We start from the raw sequence: 21,734 nt of genomic DNA, 5'->3' as shown, positions 1-21,734 counted from the left end.
ATTTATTATCTCCTCCTTGCACCTCTGAGAGAGAGGACGTGCAGTGGGTTCAGGTCACGTCAGCAAAAAATCTGAAAAACAGTCATTGGGTGACGAGTTACTTAAATCCTTCACCGTATTGTAGGGTGTAGTGCTTTTTTTACTTTTTACCCATTTACCCAAAATGCCACTTAGCTGTTCCTGCACTTCAGTTTTGTTAACAGCTCGCACTACTGAAGCATAACCAACAAGTTATTGAGAGGAAAGCGGCGATAACTGAGCTGCTAAGAACAACCTGACAGGAAAATTCGACTGAAAACATCATTAACTGATGGATGAGATCTATCCAATGTTTATGATTGCGTTCACTTTACACCCCTTTCATATAGACTCGATTTAGCCATTGTCCACAATTATAATTTGATCTACTGCTGTGAACACAGTGCCAAAAATGGTTTAATTTCACCCTGTGGATCAATAGCAGCTGATCCAGCCCATCTCATTCCCATCTCACAGCCAGGCACTGCATTTATAATACTATTGACAATATTGAGCAGTATTGACGAAAGGCAGGGTAAGCACCTCAGGCAGTGGGCAGGAATGAAGTGCCATTTCTTCACAGCTGTACACCTTTGTAATAGCCTTTTCAACCTGAAATCCCAGCCAGTAAAACTGGAGGGCTTTGTTTAAATTATTTTACTCAACAGCTATTGTGGTGCATGAAAGGTTATGGTTGATAGAATTAGAAATACAGAAATATTAATACAGAGCAGATCTGCAAGACAGAGGAGGAAGCTTTGTTTGTTGGACAACAGTAAGTGTGCATGGTACAGTGTCCTGCTGCTGCACGTTAATAAAATGTTAAGACAGATGAGATGAAACAAAACACAGAAACAAGAAGAAAAGGACATTTAATGCTTTCTTTTTTTTGGTCATTTGTTAATTGATCAGGACAGACATCCAATTAAACACAATTAAATGAAATGCACCAGAGGTAGCCTAATGTTCATAAAAAGTGACAGAAATGAAACTGGAAATGGAAAAAGCAGCAGACTTTCATACATACTGCTCATGCTACAGACTCAGTCTAGTGAATATATTAGCTGTTTGTGTTAAATTGCCGCCCAGGCAAAATGGAAAGAAACACTAATGAGCATCAGGATCACCATCCGATTGTCCAGATGACTACTGCGTTCCAGTGTTCACGTCTATTGTGCAGGCTATGTTATATCCGCCGGTTAGTTTCTCCCAGGGCAGCGGAGTGAAGAGGAGGGGCTGAGCTGTGCTGCACCGTTGGAGCTACTCACCTCTGACTGAATCCCATCTCCACCTTTCATCTCGCAACTTGTCCCGCGCGAGGATGGATGCGTTTCCCGGCGGTCGGACCCGGTAAAGTGTCAGAAGAATGCGGTGGGGCGGAGGAACCGTCAGTAACTGGAGTGTCTTTGGGCGTCGGTGATGTTTTCTATTGGTGACTGCAGAAATTTCCAACGTGTCGGCGAGTCGACAGACCACTGCTCACTGGTGCGCTCTTGGAGAGGAAGAACGGACATGTGAATGAGAATGATTTCCTTCAAGCGGCTGATATAAACTGCTTCGGTTGTTTTAGTTCACTAACTTGAAACAGCAAATTGCCACAAAGTCTCACAAGTGAAACAGGACTGATTGATTAATTGATTGTTGTTTTTTTCGCTTGAGGAGGAATTCATGCGCCGATAGCTCACGGGGCCAATATGCCAGAATGGGTCCTCTACAGTATTTATTTCTCTGTGGACTTCTGTACACCCAAACCGACGGTAAGTTCATTAATACATCTACAACTAAATGTTTTGATTGAAAGTGTGTCTTGCCCCACATTAAGCATTAGCAAAGCACGCTGGGCTGTGACCTGAAGCGTATTCGACCCATGCTCTCATCAGCTGAAGCGCACCAAGAAGACACCGAGTAGCTCGGTATCCCACATGATTTACAGTGGATTTACTGTTCCTCTTGAATTCGTGTGCGAAATCACAGAAGGCACCTGCGTGTCAAAGCACCAACGCGCCGTCTCATAGTTGGTTACTTCAGTCTAGACATTGAGCCAGGCCAAATGTGTAATGGCATAGGTAGACGGAAGTTGTTCTTTTATTCATAAGGGCTGCCTTAATTGAACACATTTGTTACTTGAATAAAATCTCTGACAGTTTTTGAAATGGCCATTTTTTCCCCACGGATATTGAAACATGTTTGTAATGTGAGTTTGGAAATTGAGTCCAGATAGCCACACTCAACTTTTCTGTGTATTCCCAAAAGAAATAGCCCTTAAATCATGATTTTTAATCAGTTGGGCTCTTTAAATCTCACATGCTGCTTGTCTTGTACATATAGTGCATCAAAAGTGTTCCAAACCTACATTTTGTCAGATTGTGCAGTTTGCTTTCATTATTTCCATCTGTCATATTCTGTGTGGCCTAATGCTCAGGTTGCTTAGACCGATGATGGAGCTACTGTAGGTGCCACAGCTGAAATGTCTAATGTGCCATAGAGAATATGCTTACTCATATTGTCTGGAAATCCACCCCTGACTGTTTGTGTCTAGAGGTTACTCATACAATACAAGGACCTGCTGTACAGATGCAGCTGCACCTAAGAGACATAAGATTCTTGACAGGAAGTGTTGTCCTTATCACTAGGAGTTTTGTGCTACTTTTTTCCCTGCAGCCCACAGACCACAAATCTGTGTCAGTGGAGTAAACGTAGAGTAAGGCGGGTGTGGATATGGGTGGTTTCAGGACATTGGAGCTACTTTGTGTATTTGGTACACCACATCCATGCAGTCGAAAGCGAGGCAGTGCAACGGCTCAGTTTATGTTGACTTGATGTCAGGGAGGTGTTGATTGTGGAGGGCTGCTGCTGACAGGGGTTTCTAATGTTGTGTCCGTCCCACTCTCCATACATGTGGGCTGAATTAATTGCAGGTGTGTTGCTTTGGTTTGTGTCAGACTCAGGCAGATATACAGTGGGACCACATACAACGATGGTTTCCGACCGTCTGTAGCAACAATGTAGGAAATCTGTGATCTATTATAGAGGAATACTGTGTACAGTACCATTGATGATACACTGACAGTGTGCCCATCCTCACTACTTCTATCTATGCTGACTGATTTCAAATGTGCAGGGCTCAGACTGAATTCGTGGCATCTCAAACTTAATTTTAAAAGACAGAAAGACTTTTGTTCTTTACTTATGAGTCAAATGAATCTTTAGGTTATAAACCTGAACTCAGTTCCTGTGAACTCTACTAGTAGAGAGATGTACCCCAAAGTCACTTTTAGCAGCATGCCCTGCTTACAAGCCCTGACAAGTTCCTGACCAGTAGTTTTTCTGCAGGGAAAGTGTTTTTCTTCAGTTCCAGCTTCAGCACCATGGATAGAGCCTCATAAACAAAACAGGTTTGATGCTTAAGAGAAACATCTCTGGACAAAAACAGTATTCTAAATGCATCTTTACCAGCAATCTTTACTTTCAGACTCCAGCCAAATTATCATTGCCTTTATAACCTGAGCAGTTATCAGTACAGGACTAATCAGCTGTTAAAATGTCAACATTTATGTCTTTCAAATCCTTCATTTTCTAGCTAACTTATTGGTATTCAGAGTCATGGGTTTCTGGAGCATGCTCTGAGCAAAAAAAACAAGCAAACCCCCTGGATGGGTTGCCAGTCCATCACAGGGCTAACAGACTGACAGGACCCCGCAGGACCTTCTTGTTGTTATGACAGTACCAACCACTGAGCCAATGCGCCACCCACAACTTAAATCATCTCATTTAAATTCTGTTGTTTGACAGCATAAAACTCTACATTAGCACAGCGGAGACTGGGTAATGGGACAACCAATTATTAGAAGTCGGTATGCTACAAACTCCATGTTTTTTTTTGTGTGTTACTGTGGATCCGCACAAATGTTATTTACACTAAACGTATGTATGGGGTTTTAAAAGCATGTTAAAAACATAATGCATCACAGTGGTTTGGTGTGTTGGCGCCAGCTAATGGAATTCTTTTTGTCAACAAACCTCTTAACATTATAGACTGTCGCATCAATTTTACTCACATTTTCAGCTTCATTCCGCTCACTGTGTAGCAGCCAATCATCATGGTTGCCTTTTTGCAATTTGTCACCATCAAAGGCAAAAAATTACAAAATATACGGGACTGTGTATCATTATTTTTATTTATTTATCTTATTTATTTCATTGCCTCTGTTTTAGTGACTCCAACATCACACTGCAGGTTTGTTTGCATGCACGCAACAGAGGAAGAAGAAGACCTTTTAAAACATATATTTTAATGTGCTCATACACCATGAAATAGATGTAGAGTTGTGATGCTGTTATATCTGTAAACAAACACAGTGACACTACATTTAGGTCATTCCTCTGTGACATTTCGAGGTGGAATTTATGGAACAGCATTGAATTGAGCTGAGATGTTCACGTGGCCAAAGACTGAGCAGAGTAAAGGTTGTTCACTGGGTTGCGGTTACACAAATTATGACAATACTCTTATCAGGGTTGTCAGGATTAGGCGTTGTCATGACATTTGCTGAGGATTCGCTATCAAACACTGCGGTTACAATCTAAATATTATGCTTGTTAATATAATGAGGTAGCCTTTAAGGAGGAAAGAGAATTGTTATAATTTGCATATCTACACTATTACAGTACAAAGTGAAAAAAAATCCAATGTAGCAGTTGCTGTTAATACACCCACCGAGACATGTTTGATGATGTCAGTGTTTGATGGAATGTGTTAATGAAAAAACTAATGAGATGTAATGACTCCTCAGCTCCTGTCTGTGAGAGTAAATATGTGAGCCTGGGTGTAGTATCATGGCATAAAGTGCTGTCAGTAAGAAGCTGACACAAATCAACTTTCCTTTCAATAACTGAAATTAAATTTGTACTTATTTTATATTCGTATTTACAAATCTGTGTAGATCTATTCTTTAAAAAGCAGTGAAAATATAATGTAAGTTAGAGATGGTGTTCGTTAGTTCAGTGATATGGCTCAACGTTACCTTCTGTCATCTAATTGTAATCAACAGTAATATGGTAATTAGCAGCTCCCTGTCTTTGATTGTTTCTGTGGCATTGCTTTGCTGTTGTCTCGCTGATCATCCATAGTTGCTCTTGCTGTTCATTCTAACTAAATAGTTAACTGAGTTCATTCTCAAACATCCTGCCGTTACTGCTGCAGAAAAATGTAAATATCCTACATTATTTATATGTGTGTAAATATTGCTTTAGCTATTACTTTAACAGGATTTCTTTACTCCCTCGTTTTCCTCTAGGGTCTCGTCTTCGCCAGGAAGACTTCCCTCCCCGCATCGTGGAGCACCCCTCTGACCTCATTGTGTCCAAAGGGGAACCAGCCACTCTCAACTGTAAGGCAGAGGGCCGTCCAACCCCCACGGTGGAATGGTACAAAGATGGGGAGCGTGTTGAGACGGACCGTGACAACCCCCGCTCCCACCGTATGCTGCTGCCCAGCGGGTCCCTCTTCTTCCTACGTATCGTCCACGGGCGACGGAGCAAGCCCGATGATGGCAGCTACGTGTGCGTGGCCCGAAACTATCTGGGAGAGGCCGTAAGCCGGAACGCATCTCTAGAAGTAGCATGTAAGTCTGACTTTTCATCATGTCCCTGCAGGCACAAAGGTAGCGCCCTGGTTACAGGATTCTCACTTTTGCACGACAGAAGAATGGGGAAATTGTTGTGCAGCATGTATTGAGCTTGGTAACCTTTTGTGAGTATATGAAAATGTGGTAATGTCACATTTGAAAAAGGTAGAGTTTATGTTAAATTAAGCATAAGATTTTGGGGCTGTTGTGCTAAGGCATCCATATATAAGATGTCATCTGTCATAATATGAGCAACGTCACCTATCCACTGAACCTACAAGTGTGTGTGCGTGTGTGTGTGTGTGTGTGTGTGTGTGTGTGTGTATGCTTTGCTTGTGTGTGAATATGTTTTCAGACTGCTAGTGAGACCTGTTTGGATGACCTGTTTGAGTAATGTATGGGCAGAGCTGTGAATTGCTCCAGGGAGGGAGAGAGAAAGGGGGCAGGATTTTAACCTAGCTAACTCCCTTTCACTGTTTGGATTTGGAAAGCAGCAGCCTGCTCCCAGCCAGTTCTCTCCCTGTGTGGGAGATAGGCGCTCTGGGCTATTCACATTTCCATTATGTGCTAAACTGAGCGGATTTCTTGCCATGAACAAGATGCACACACGCTCGGACGCACACACAGATATACATGCATGCACACTCAAACACCCACACTGTCTCCCTTTGCTCTCTGTTTCTCACTCAGATGTAGTACACAAACAGAAATTAGGGAATTCCAGGGAAAGATTAAATTTACTAAATATTTAGGAAACATTGGACCTAATGACTCGACTGTGATGTATTACATATTGTAATTTGTTGTAATAAGAATTGAAAGGGACTCTCTCCAATATAATTATGGTGTTTATGGTGCTGTTGTAACTTGTGCTGCTTTGCTTTGGGAAATCATGGAATAGGAAGAAAAAAGAAAATAACTGAGATAAGAGCCTTGAACCTAATAGCAGCTCAGTCGAGACATTATCTGAGATCTTTGTTTCTTTCTGTGCACCACATCCTCTCTTTGTCTTATTGCCTTTTCCATATTAGACACTTGTATTTCTATTGTCTCCTTTTACTGGTGCTGGTTCCTCTCCTTTCTCTCAAATCAATAGTGGTGAATTGTCCTGGAAATACTAATGCTTGAGAAGATGCTGGGTATTTGAGAGGACCTGGAAATCTGCCTTTAAACAGGAATGTGTGTGTGTGTCTGTGTGTGTGTGTGTATGCATGTGTGTATTTACAGTACATTGTGTTATAGGATGTAGCATTGGCTTTTATGTATAAAATGAGACATTGTGGTGTTTAATATTCAGTTGATTACTATCTAGAGCTAAAGCTACTATAACATTATCCCTGCCTCAGTCTAATCAGAATTTATTCTGTGCTATACGTGACATTTACTGTACATCGCACATCTTGAGCAGCGCAGTTATGTTTGAAGATAGAGAATAATTCTCTCTCATAACAAAACCAGAGACCCAAAACTGTCGTTACAGTGTCAAGAGACAAATGTTATAGCTGCTCCACTGACTCCCTTGACTGAATAGAGGCCGACTTTATGAACACAATGACTGTGTCAGAGTGATTTTGTGGGGATTTTGTGGTTCTCCTTAAAATACAATCAAGCTCATTTGTATTTTGCAGCTCAAACAGCCATTCTGAATTCATTTTCTGAGTTAATTGTCACATTCATTGTTAATGTAGGAGCTGCAATTACTATAAGAAATCATTTTTTCTTCTCTATTGTTGGAGGAGAGGTGGGCTACTTATGGGTCAGCAACACATACATTATGGGGATGAAATAACACACAGCATATATTGTTGCAAGTGTCAAATACTAAACATACAGGAGCGAAATCTAAACATCATTAAATAGAGAATATTCTCACATTTTCACCCCGGAGCAGCTTTAATGGTCCTTGAAATGCTGTCATATGAGTCTTTGACAAAAGTATTGTAGCATGCGGGATCATTCTTGAGGCGTAGTTTAAGTTTCGTCATGAATTAGTTTGTATTTTTCTATGTGGCTGGGGATTGTACCATCTTGGTGCATGGGAACACCCTGAGGGATCAGTGTTTGCACAGTGGAGTGCACCTCATACTTCAATATGTCTCTGTATTCCTTTGCTGCTATATGACCATGCAGACCAACCGTGGGACCTAAATGCCCCTCATTTCCAGTGCACATTAAATTTCAAGTGCCTTCTATTTGACCTCTGTGGAAACTTGTGATTGTCAGGTGTCTTTTAAAACTGGATGGCCACACAGTCTGCAGGCTTTGCAGTTTTGTTGCTTCAAATTTAAATCCCCTTTTTCAAACCCCATGTATTTTTGATGTTGACTACCTAGTAGCAGAAGCTACTTTGAAATGTCCTGCTCACAACTTTACCCACAAATGAAGCTTTTTCAGTGTTGATCTTGTTTGCTAGTTCAAATAACAGACACTAACCCGTTTTGTTCGCTGTTGTCTCCTCTTTGTGCAGACAGTGTCAATAGGTTGTTTTTCTGACACTATGACCAAGGCAGCCTCTAGTTGTTTCTGTGTAATTCAGAATATCATGGCTGCAGGGATGAATAATTGCATGACTCCTTCAGGGGGCTGCAGGATCCTGCCAGTATTGCTGCAGCCAAAGTTGTCATGCAGTGCTGCGGGTGGGAGCAAGCGGGTAGATGAAAGTGCTGTGGGGATGCTCTGACAATGAGCCCAGCTCAAAATGGTTTGTTTCCTTAGGAGTCCACACACATCCTCAAATTTTCTAATGGGCTGTAGCATTGTATCTCAACCAGTGGTTTAGAAAATGTAGCTAACTAGAGGGGTGCTGCTCCCTCGGGTACATTTGTGCTGTACAAGCTCAATTTTGGTGATTCGTCGTGCATTTTATGAGCTTCAGTCTGACTGAAATTTGAAGGGGCATTATTCATTCCATGTGATGCAAACACTTCAGCTGTTTCAGATGGTGGCAAGGATTTAAATATGTAAATTATGCAGATATGCAAGATAAATCTACAGCTGGCAGCCTGGTGAAAAAATAAATAGAATACCTCATAACATTTGTTTGTATTATAAATTGACCAAGCCTTACTAAAAAACACACTTATTCCAATACAGTTGTTGTTCCATACACGTTGTAGAATAGAGCTCATGACAAAGAATCAATACACAGTAACGTAGAAAAGTCATATTGTATGCCTTGTGTTGAAGGTGGTCTTCTGATCTGACAGCAGGTACGATGGGAAAAGGCAGAATACACTGGGAAACAAGCAAAATACACCCAGAATGTCAGTTTTCCTTAAATCTAAAGACATGATTACATTTACTACACCATGCATTGATTTCCTCACTCACATCTACTATCACATTGGTTTAAGTTCTTTCTTACATCAGGACAGTATTAACATACATTAACAAGGTTATTTCATCTTTCTGAATGTGGACGCCTGCTGTAGACTTACAGATTTACAGAAGAAGCTTCAGAACATTCAACACATAGCTTGCTTTAGTGGAAAATTACTGAACAAACCCAATGCAGACTCTCAGAGTGGGAGTAAGAAAGCCAAATGGAAGACAAAAGAAAAGAAGCAAGTGTGATCCAAGGCCATCAGAGGAACATGTACTACATCAGCTGTTAGACCGTCACTGGGCACAAATCTGGAGTATTTGCAACCTTGTTGAAATTCTATTTCCTGAACAGTCTTGTTGGGTGAATATTTGACACAAATGATAACATCAGCCATTTCACCGAGAAATGAGGCCATGTCTGTTTATTATTAGAAGGTCTTGCATTTTTCCTTGATAAACAAGACTCATTGTGTTTCTGGTAGTGTTGCAGCATGTCACTTGTTTCTCACATCCAAGTATGTAATTTTAATAATCAAGAATCACCTGCTGTCAGTGTGTACAATCAAACTCGGCCAGCCACTGAGCCAGCTTTTCACATCTTCAGTTTGTTTAGTCAGATGTTGCAGCTGAGCGCTACTTCAAGAGCCACGTCAACAAACAACTGTGCGACCTCCAGGCCACCAGCGGACTGGCACTAATCATCAGAGTGAGTGGCTGTTGATGGAATTAGAACAGCTCCCTCAAACGATTAAGAAAGGACAGAAAGACATAAACAGCGATGTGTTGAAGGGAGGTGTGGGTGGAGGGGCGGCAGATACAAGAGTGTTCATTAGTACAGAACTCCAGTACAAGATGAGTCCCCCTCTGTTTGACTGTGCTAAGTGAATTAGAAGTATCGTCACTCACTCACACAATCATCAGTTAAACCCTCCCTGTCACGAGCAGCCAACAACATAAGCAGCTGCAATGAGAAATTAGACTCACTGGACAGTTGTTTGAAATTTCAGTAGAATGAGTAGAATTCTACTCCACTGCTAGAAGTGGGGATTCTATGATCTACAAAAAGGAGCGTGTAATAAATAACAAATAACTTCACAAAGAACCTGCCATGCAAACAGGAAGTAACACAATTTGAATTGAGCCTAAACCAGCAGACTTACTGCAGATGTTGCGACTGGTGACACGCTCATAATGACAATGTTAACATTACAATGTTTAATAGCTATAATTTCACTATCTGAGTTTAGCATGTTAGCGTGCTAATGTTTGCTATTTAGCACTAAAAACAAGGTACAGCTGTAGCTGATGAGAATACCATTAGCTTTGCAGGTATTTGGTCCATAGACCAAGAATTGTTCAAAGTAACAATTTGTCCTGTGAATGTTGAGATATTTCACAGGGTAAATGAAACCTTTTTCCTGCTGGTGGTCACCCATCTCATTAGGATCACGAGTTTCCATGTGACAATCCATGTGATATCTCTTACGATACAGACTGATCAACAGACAGACATCGAGCTCTGGCCACAGAAAATGATATGATGCGATGAGCTAGCCTATATCATCTCACTGGAAATGACTCACCACTCTGTTGGGCTACGAAATCACACAATCCATTCACAATCTTGAAATGAATGATGGTAGATTTAGAGAGTGGCTATTTCTTTTTCTACTTACAAACCATTTTAAATAGAATTGATTCATTCTGTTACCAGCAGCCACGCAGGTCAGCTCCAGCTACAGAGGAAAGTCTGCTACCTGAATATTTTGTGCAATTCTGTTTGCTAATGACAAAGATTACAGTTTGGAGAATGAGTTAGTTAATTAATAACTTTGATTAGTTAACATCAGCAAGCAAAAGCACATGGAGGATTTTGACCCTTAGACCAGGGACCTGTGTTTCCTCTTGCTCATTTTCACATGTCTCACTAATCAAAACCAGCAGCACAATTATGACCCATGCATGACCATGCAAGAGTCCTGCAGCTTCCGCAAATTTATCTGTAATTTGCGAGACGGTAATTTGTGAAGTGTGACTCTGCTGTTTGAAATTATCTTTTGTGAAAAGGGGTCCCGGGATCCAAAATGGAACCAGCTATCGCAGTCCAACCCCAGGCAGATGGCAGGGAAACCAGTTCACCAATTCATGTCTCTCGAAATGGGTGAGAAAAAAAATAGCAGTTGCTCACAAACTGTACCCCAAAAGGGATGGGAGTGTCAGCGATCCATCTGTCCCACGCTTACGCCTTAGGAAAAACAACCAAGATGTATGTATGTTGTGTAGGTACTGCAATAAAAATTGGTCAACATTGCTAATCACCAACATGCACAATACCTGTGTGAAGAGGCAAAACATTCATTTATAATCAACATGATTCTTTTTCAGACTGGAGAGGTTGTTAAATAATTATGTAAATTTGACCTCTGTTTGTGTCTCCTCACTCTCTGCGTCCTTGTCCCTGTGTCGTCTTCAGTGATGGCAATTCCTTTGAACCATTCAGCGCTGAACGCTCTCCAGTCAACAATATTAGCCTAATTGGCATAATTTGAAAGCCAAAGGCCTGTTTTCTCCAGGCATGAAATAATGTTCTCTCACAAAGTGAATCACATGGAAGGAATCATTTATCCCCACTTCCATGTACTTTACGACCGACATGCACCACGTGGGTGTGGATTAGAAAGTACTTGTGTTTGTTCGAGGGTCCGGTAGATGAAGAAGCAGGTTCTGCGTGAGATTTTTGTTGTGATACCAGAACTGAGGTTGTGTTCAGCCGTTAATATTATTGAGGCCCTAGTTCGTGCCGGTGGAGGGATTCTGTAAATGTAGTGCACCACTTAAGGTTCAGAGGGGGTTCTAGTGGGAGGCTTTGGCTTGTGTTCTGGAAAGTGGCAAGTCGCCATTAATCATGCATTTCATTCTCACCCATTGACAACATCCAAAGTTAGTGTGTGTTCCCAGGCAGATTGTCAATGTTTTCTGTGAGTAGATAGGTTGGCCACATTGCACCATCTGTTGCCAGTCCAACAGCCCTCATGTGTACTTATCCCCTGTTTGCCTTCCTCCGCCTTGCTCGCATTAAGCCGGTACTGGGTACTGAGCGTTGATCAAAACTGATCTTCCTCAGCTGTTGAGGTGTTGAAAATAAGTTTGTGTTTTTGTCATCTGTGTCACTATTACTATATGCCTTCACCAATAACTGTCATATTAACTCATACTGATTAGGTTGTATTAATTAGTTCATAATTTGGACATTATGATGCAACAGGACTGCAGCAACATGATGTCTTCGGTGGTGGTCTGCTCTGATCAGTCTGTTCTAATAAGCAAAACAAACTGGGGAGACGAACTACACCATTCTGCTGTTTCACAGGAATCAGAATGATGTTGCTACATGAAAGAGCGAACACTGTAACGTGCCCTCGAGCCAAATCAGGGACATTTTACAGAGAGCAATAAAAACACTGACAGTGGTTTCTGATGCTGTGCATAAGAAGGGACAAATGTACAGAGAAACACCATTAATAGTTGAAGAATATATATATAGGGATAGAGAAGTGTATTGAGATGATTGTGATCAGCTCTTGTGCTTTGAATGATCGATATCTAGATATGGATTTCTGGTAAAAAAAAGCACAGACACAACTGACGTGTAAACAGTCAACATGCTGTACCTGTGCTGCAAGAGCGTAATTCTTTAACTGACACACAAATATAAAAATTGACCAAAAATGAACTTTTCCGTATGTTGTGGAAGTGTTTGTTAGACCAGATACTGTTGCTCCAGGTGTTTGGTGAGAAGCACCACTAGTCTTTCCTACATCCTGTGTTGACAGTGCACTAGGGAAGGCGTTTAACCCCTGAGCTCTCAGGACCGGCCCCCTGGACAATTAGAGCACATAAATGCTCAGAGTGTTTTAAACCCTATTAAATTAACTAGAAAAATGTGCCGTCCAGTGCTTAATTGTGTTCTTTGATTGATCTGACAAATAAGGCCTGTGGTTTTCATTTTTTTACGGGCTAGCATGTTATATATTCACAACAGCTGTTATCGTGCTAAAGCATCGCTGATTGTGTTCTTACCTAAGTCAGAGTGGTTGAATCTCAATGAACTATTATTGTCTATAATTGCTAACCAGTGCAGCAGTTGATTATAATGGCATATTTGACTGTAAGGTGGTTGATGAAATAGCCATACAACCTTTTGAATAGCTCAACATGTCTCTGTTATTCCTAATTTGGTCTTTGTCTCAGTGTTGTATAGGTTTCAAACCTTATAGGAGATTCATTTTCCTATTTTTAAGGTGGCCTCATGCTTATAACAGTGCACATGTAGAGGTGGCCAGGGCAGAGAAGTGGAACTAATTTATGCATATTTTTTGGCTGAAGACAGTGAGATAAGGGGCTAGCATCTGGTGCTAACTGGACCATGCTCCCTCCTTGGAGGTCTGTGCATTATGATGTTCGGTAAGTTAGCTAAGGGCTAGCATCTGTTGTTAATTGGACCATGCAAACACCTTTAAGAGCTCTGGTGCACTTTCTTACAGTTGGTTGGAAGAAACATATGCCTGGTGTGAAGAAGCATGCAAACTGGATTTACTGTGTTGAAGCTTGTTGTGGCTTTCTAATTCTTTTTAGGAGCAGCTGTATGTATGTGTAAATTCAGGATACCCACAACATGTTACATTTTAGAGTCAATTAGTCCCATTTTAATAGATTTACTCCAAGATTTATCTGTCAAGGTTTTAGACTGTTTTTCAAATGAAACCCTGTTTTCTGTATTAAATGCTTGAAACTGGTCATGCCATTCCCCTGAATCTAAATATCTGGCATCAATTAAAGTGGGTGGTGATGCTTTGACAGAGGGCAACTTTAATTTAATTAGAAATTTGATTTCCAATTTGAATTTAATTCAAATCATTTCAGTTTGGCACAAAGAATTTTATAAACATAACTCACATTTTTCCACATCTCTCTTTCAGGTGCAAATTGAGTTTATTTTCAGTAACATACCAACTCACCTTTAAAGTACAGTGCAATGTTTTTCCCATCAAAAGGCAATGCCAGAGAAAGTATTTTATTTTTATTTGAAATATAAAGACATATGTATATGAGCTGTTTTCCATATTATTATTATATTCCACAGATTATACAAATATATGATTAATGATTTAATCATTCAGTCATTTGTCTCAATGTTGATTGATTTTATTTTCTTTTAATTCAAACTCATAAACGATCCGACCTTTCTGGATAAAATTGTTTTATTAAATGCATCATATTTTGGAATAACAAACCATGAACTAAGTGTTTAACTAAATACTGCAACTTGACAAAAACATTCAAAATTATATAACTTTATCTTTCCCTTTAAAACTGACAATAAAGTGACTAAAATGTATAAGACAACGTGTCAGATGCTGCATCTATAGCAGTCTAATGACAGCGGCAGTCAGTGCCGTCTATTAGTATAACAGTGGTTGAGTTTTGGAAGTTGTTGGCAAAACTCTGGTAGCGGTCATGTTGGGTCAAGCTGCTCCTGTCACAGTCTGTGACTGAGGATATCTGTTATGAATAAACCAAATATTCCTGTCTGCCTGAAGTTTCCTGCCCACAGATTGAAACTCCTACAGCAGAACAGTGTGGAAGGGTGCAGCTCCCATCCACTCTGTCCCTATCTGACAGACTTTACTTCTCACACAGTGACAAGTTTTTTTTCAACCTGTCAAAGTAGCCGTAAGTTTTAATGCTTAAGTTGCACTAGTCCAAGAGAAGACTATGTGGTGATACTCAATCCAGATATATATATTTTATATACAGCAGGTGAAATAATGTATATAACCCTCTCTGTCACATTCACCTGCGTCATACGTACATTTGACTATATGATCGTGTTATTTTGTGTGTATATGTTTGGGATTTAGACCATACAGCATGATCCATTTTCAATATGACGGATCGCAAAATGATTCATTACACGCCGCTGTCTCCCTTTCAAGGTTATATATCACAATGCCATACACAGTACATTATTGGCTATAATTTAATGCAGTCATGTTTCTACATTTGAATTTGAAATATGGCCATACATCTCCTTTTAGATGAGTTGGCACTGGCTTAAGCTACTGCATTAGTAGACCTTGAATGAGGCCTTCACACTATTACTGATACAGCTGTAACTTATGGCTGCTGTCATCTGTGGACGCTGCAGCTGGGTGTTGCCTTCTGATTTCAGAAAGCCACATCGAGCCATGTTTTAGAGCCATTATAAAAAGCCGGATGTCAGTATTAGGATATACAGAAGGGATTATAATGAAACAAAGTAAAATCACATTAGTAATTTTTAGATGGACCCCCACAATGTCCGTGTGCTCATACTGCATGCATGTGTCTGTGTGTGGCCATGAGTGTCTTAACTCATGTGTGACTGAACTAAGTCTCGTGTCTCTCAGCAAAATGATAATGCTTCACACAGAAACACTCAAGCACAGGCAGAAGTATTAAATTGTATTATCTTCATTCTTTTCTGGTATATTAAGCAGGACTGGGAGCTACGCATTGTGTTCAAATATCTGTCTTTTCCTGGTGTAATACCACTAATTTGAGTAAGCTTATCCGCTCCCTTCAGTGGTCTCCAGTCAGGCTGGGGTGATGAGAGTGAAGAACATCACCAGTCAGCCAGAGGGCCTCTGTAGTTGCTTTATTATTCATGTGGCCTACCCAACATCCCACCCAATCTAGGCCAAAGTGCTGTTATATCTGCTAAATGTTACATTCCAGACGTCCCCTCGCCCATTCATTCACCTCCATCACATCAATTTGCCCGGGAATCGTCAACAACTCCATCCACTGTATCTTCTGATTCACAAGAAGTGGAGAGTGCCAGGGCAACAATAAAGTGACATCAGACTTCCCCAGTAGGCTCCTCAGTGAGTGGAAAGGAAAGGGAATATCCGGAAGTTTGATTAATTCATGAAATCCACAGAATGTAGTATCTTCCTTTTATCCGACCCACAAAGCACACACACTCAAGCCTCTGTTTCCTCATGCTTTTTACCTGCAGTAGGTCACTTCATAAATAAATGCTCTACACAAGGCAGGGTGAGCACTGTCACCGGCTTTCATGCCTGCGCCCGTTGTGTGTCAATTCATTCTCCACTGTTGTACAGGGTGTAATTGGAACAAGGCAGCAAATATGACTCCGTCCCATCTGACAAGTGTCTGTTTGTGTAAAGCAAGCAATGGATACTGTTGGTGTTGTGAGGGCAGAAGGGAGGGTTGGATGGCAGAGTCAGAGACGGTGCACCAGGGGGTTATCTGATAACCAGACAGCTGCTAACCATGCTGAACTGCATGCCTTCCTAATCAGAATCTCAACGTGCTTCACTTCATCTCCTTTACAACAAAAAGTCTGTTTTGAGCTTTTATTAACTTACACAGTCCTGGCGTATCTGACTTTCTTCTATCCTGAATTCTCCTTTACCACTTCACTCCCTGCGTCATCTCCAACCTTCAAAACATCATGTCATCTGATGTCGTTCATTTCCTCAACCCACAGACCTGATCCATGATTTTGCAGCTTAAATACGCATTCACATTTTTACAGAATTTACAAACTCATTAAGTCTTTAGGTTGTTATTATGGATCCGGAGCCTCGCACCTCGTCTCACTTTGGTACGCTGCTACACGATCCATTTACTGTATGGTCTCCTAAGTCCTTCACTGCAGCTGTAAAATCCTTTATCCGAATTAAAAGTGATAGGAAACACATGTCATGAGCCACAGGGTCCGTGATGGCTTAGCTTCATACTTAAAGACACTTTGCACTAGTTGACAATAAAAGATGGCGTGCCGTGTAATTGCATTTGTTCCAGAGGTGATTTTTTTTTTTTTTAATGTGTCTTTTTGAAAAAGGCTCTTTCATTCACAACCAGTGTTTTTTAGTCACACAAGAAACAGTCCTGGCTGCTATACATGGTAGGAAGAGAATTATTGTAGGCTGAATTGAGTGTAAATGTGAAGCAGACACAACCAGCCTAAGTGGATGTTGCACATTAGCAGCATTTTGGGAGATCAAAAGAGCCACAACACTTTTTCCTCTCTCTACCTTCTCCAACCCTTTCTACCCCAGGCTGAGTGACAGGGAGGGGAAGACACAAATTCATATGCATCATGTCATTTGACCATTAGAAATGGGGAAAGTCACAGCAACTAACACTGTAGTTGAGTGGTTGTCACACATCGCACTTTTAAGAAAGACAAAACAGTCATTTCTGTTTATATACAAATAAAATACATGTGATAATGCACAAGGCGACAGTGAAGAGAGGTGTTTCACACAGCGTTTATGTTGCTGTGTAAAGGATGATGCTCTCATGGTTAGTGGGTAAGCTTGGTCTCATGCTCCAGTAGTTAATGTGCACTAGTCCATTGCTGCAGATGTTGTCCGCATGGGGACTGGAGCTGAGGAGTGACCAACAGAGCTCAGCATGGGGAGGGATGGACAGTGTGTTCCAGAACAGATGTTTCCAGCCTTTGTGCGTTTGTCATTTGGGCCTTAATCTGGTCAGTGAAGGGCATTAGAGTATATAGAAGGCAAAGGGGAGGGATACTGCATGCATTGGGTCCCCAGCTGTCACCTCAGAAGACACCCCCACCTCCACCAACCTCATGCCCATCGCCTCTCTCCCCCACCCGCTGATAAATCCTGAATTCGCTCCCACATCCGAGTTCCTCCCAGTCAAATCCAAACCCATGAACACATGCAAACCCTCCGAACAGCACACACTTTGTAATTGGCCCAGAATTAGGGCACATGGTGTATTGTTGAACCTGTGGAGATTATGCATTATGCTTGAATCTGTGGAGATTAAGCAGCTCTGGGTTATTATGCCTCCATTTTCTCTGATTGCCTCTCTGTTTTATTTCCCTGTCTGTGCTACAGTGAATATCCCACTCATTTCATCTTTTTCCTCCTCCCTAATATTGTACCGCATTCCCTTTTTACTTTCCTCTCAATTCCCCTCTGTTGTTCTGCACCCTCCATCCCTCTCTTTTCATTCTCTCCTCCTCACTCCTCCCTCCCCACCCTCCTTTCCACTTCTCCTCCTTAGGGCCTCTGGCTGTCTCCCCACAAGTGATGTTCTCCTGGCCAGATGATGCATGCATATCTCTTGTGTCTTCTTGATGCTAACTCACGTCGACATTTGCACGGCATTGTGGGATTCTGCTCTCGGTCATATTTCATGTAATGATGAAAATGATGATGGTGATGAGGATTCGGGGAGGGGCAGGGGGGGTTGCTTCTATTTTCTGCCCTTGTCTTTTCTTCAATATCAATCAGTGCAATGAGATAAGATGGAAGATAATGGGTGTTCACAAAAAGTGTAGCAGGAATAAACAAGTTTTGGTTTGAGTTTGGATGGGTTCATTTTCACTTTCCATGTGTCCGGAGCTTCAGCCAGTCCGCAGCACAAAGAGCCACTTTCACATCTGCTAATCCCTGGATCCTTTTTCCTTATATCTGGTGTGTGTGTGTGTTTTTTTTTGTTGTGCTCCTTCTGGGCAGCCGTGTTTACATGAACACCATGTTCCGATGAGGAGGCAGGAAGTGAAAATCATCCCTAATAGCATAGCATTTTCCTTGCAAGTACGCTAACAAGGGGAAATGTGTTTCTAAGCAAAAACAGAGTGAGAGGGAGGCAGGGAGGATAAACACATTCAGGGAAAGAGGGAGGGGGTGTGATTATTGGACTAACCCTGGAGAGAGAGGATGAGTGAAGGCCATGGCAGACTTTTGGCCCTCCAGCAATGTCTCCTCTGTGTGTGTGTGTGTGTGTGTGTGTGTGTGTGTGTGTTTTTATTTGTGTGTGTGTGTGCAGTGTATTTGTGCGTGTCTATGACAGAGTTGGAGGATGCGGGTGGCAGTGTGCACATTTGAGGGACTTGCCGGTATGCAAAACTGTGTCAGTGGATATAGCATCTTTGGAAGAGAGATTTCTTCACAGTCTTTGCTACACCCTAATTAATCTGCTTAAACCTGCTCGGCCTGTCTCCAGCGCTCTTACACATCAGAAAAGCCAGCAGCTCCGAATCCAACCAGGATTTTCTCCATGGATGCCGGTGGAAAATCAGTCCAGCCCCACAGCTGACAGCTTTCTGTCAGCGTGTGCAAAAATGCATATAAATGAGAGACAAACATACACATCAACATTTCCCATGATGGATGTTGGGTGGGAGTTGTCACAAGGGGCTGTGAAGCTCCTGAAACAATCAGGTTGTTGGCTTATGTTGCCTTCATGCATCCGCTCCCTACTGGTCAACAGTCACTTCAGTCGCCAACACATGAAGCAATTTATGGTCAGCAGTGTTCTCTTAGCCTTGCCCTGGGCTCTGGCTGTGATCTGGATCTTATACAAATACCAATGACAAAAGGGTGACAGTCATTTTTCTGCCTCTGTCACTCACTGTTACTGCCAGAGCTGTTGTAAATAATTCTTCTGGAAGATCTATTGGAGTATATTCCTCTGTTTATGAAAGCTGTTGCAAAGAACTGTCCAAACTTTACTTAAATCCAAATGACTTGCCCAACTTCATTCAGCTCTGCTAAGCAATCTGCTCTGAAAGCAGAGTTTTCACAGAGCACCATTTCTACAGCTCCTGCTCGCCACAATAGACTGCAGATTCCCACACCGAGTATCAAATCAGAGCTGGAGATAAGGTTTCAGGGTTTTGGTTGCACTTAAGCAGATTACAGCGTAACAACTGCTGAATAAAGGACTCATCACTGAAGCAAAAATTAAATGTCCAATAGCAGCCTGGCAGTACGCTGCAGTATCAACAGCACATGAACCAATATGCAGGAGTTCATGTGTTCCTGGGATTTAGCAAACTTAACTTTGTAATATTATACAGAGTAAACAAAAATATTTAAACCCGCAGAGCAATCATTTCCTGGTATGATTTTCAAAATGACTTCTTGTATGAGATAGATACATTTCCAGTCAATCAAGATAATGGATATAGTATGTGGTAACTGCAAATTTACTCTTTGCAGCCAACCGTCTCCGGAAAATATACGTTTGTAAGCAACTGATTTGAAACAGAAATTATGTTTTGTAGGAAACGTGATCGTGACCAGATTATGTTTAATGTAGCCATGTTGTTAATTAACATATTTGGTAAGTTTGGAAATATGTTGATACCGAATGTAGCAGTAAAATGTTCACAGACAACGTATTGGTTTCCCACCAAAATATCTGATCTTACAAGATCCACTTGTCATGACTACAGCGTTGCTGAACTTTTTTTTTTCATAGTTACAGTGTGTTTCTGCTCTGATAGCTCTTGGTTAAAGATCCTGGTCTGGTTTAACACAAAACCTCAGTGACTTCAGACACCTGTTTATTTACATTTAACCAAAACCCTGTTCTTTCTCTAACATTGTACAAAGTGCGTTTGTTGCCTAGACCTAAACCACAGAGTCTGCTGTTGATAAATAAATAAATGTATCAATTAATTCATTCAACAAAGTTGCTACTGAACAACGGTCACCACGATATCAGATTTTCATTTCAGAGAATTCATGATATGACATTATCACGGTAATATAGATTTAAATAATAATAATAATAATGATAATAATAATAATAATAATAATGTGTAGTAGCTGAAAGATTCTTTTTGAGAGTCAATACTTTGGTTAAATAAACTTTGTTTGCTTGCTTCACTTGTTTTGTCTCTTTTCTGCTGAATTAGACTAAATAGGAGCGTAAGGAGGCGGAGAGAGAGTCTGTAAACAAGACTGTACACAAGTGAACAAAGAGAACAATTAGACTTAATGGGTGAGAAGGTGACAAGATGAGCTGATCAACAATAGATCCACAAGGCCTAACGTCTGCCATCATGATATTATCATATGTGTATTATTAACATGATATTAATATTTCATTTTTTAAATATTATTAATACGGATGGTCAATACTGGAACATCACCCCCACTCTGAATGTAATCCAGCCAGAAAAGATGTGGTCACCACAGTGTAATTGGGAAAACAGGTTAACATCATGTCTAGGGAACAGCGTTGTTACAACAATATGTCATTATGAATTTTACCATCAAGATAACGGACCTTTGTGTTGCTTATTTAAATATGTTTGAATTTGAAGAGTCACTTCTTGCCTCAGTTTTGTAATGTTTTGAACAGTAATGCCTCTTACTCAATAAACCACCTTACTGTCATGGTTTGAGTTGATTGTGATCAAATAGGGATGAATGAATAAATGAAATACATCAAACCCTTTTTAGTAATTCTGAGAACTAATTCTTGTGAGCAGTGGCTTGATCAAAGACAATTACATAGGAAAAAAAATACGGAAAGCTGTTCTCAATCCACGACAATTACAGTATTAACACTTGACCTGCCTGTTGTGTTGATCTGAAATGGAATACCTCTTTGTTAGAGCGGGAGTAATGAAAAAGCAAGTGAAGCATCAGCGATCAGACTTATTAAACTTTGAGAGACTCCGCTCGTACTTGATTAACTGACTTCAGAGTCAGATGTTTAAGTCCTGAGGCTTTTTAATGCAGTTTGAAATGAAGAGTCTAATTCACCATCCCTGTGTAGATGCACTTTTTGTTTTTCGGTCTATTATATGGGAGGAACACAGATAGTGTTTCTGGGCTTTTAACATAATTAATTTGTATTTTAAGGTGTGCCACTTGTTGGGTGGGAAATGGAAGAGAAGATTAACAAAATGACTCCATT

At 40.9% G+C, this 21,734-nt stretch overlaps 1 protein-coding gene across 1 annotated transcript in view; it reads left to right on the top strand.

Moving 5' to 3' along the window:
• The first annotated feature begins 1,712 nt into the window (after positions 1-1,712).
• LOC111222233 (roundabout homolog 2-like) overlaps positions 1,713-21,734 on the top strand; it is a 73,681-nt gene continuing 53,659 nt past the window's right edge. Inside the window, exons 1-2 of the mRNA XM_022745880.1 lie at positions 1,713-1,779; positions 5,316-5,642. Coding sequence (XP_022601601.1) covers positions 1,713-1,779; positions 5,316-5,642 — 394 coding nt within the window. The remainder of the gene's footprint in view (positions 1,780-5,315; positions 5,643-21,734) is intronic.

The sequence above is a fragment of the Seriola dumerili genome, unplaced genomic scaffold (genome assembly GCF_002260705.1).
Source record: "Seriola dumerili isolate Sdu_G_001 unplaced genomic scaffold, Sdu_1.0 BDQW01000091.1, whole genome shotgun sequence".
NCBI classification, from domain to species: Eukaryota; Metazoa; Chordata; class Actinopteri; order Carangiformes; family Carangidae; genus Seriola; species Seriola dumerili.
The sequence above is the reverse complement of the archived record's forward strand: the minus strand, read 5'-3'. Positions and strand labels throughout refer to the sequence as shown.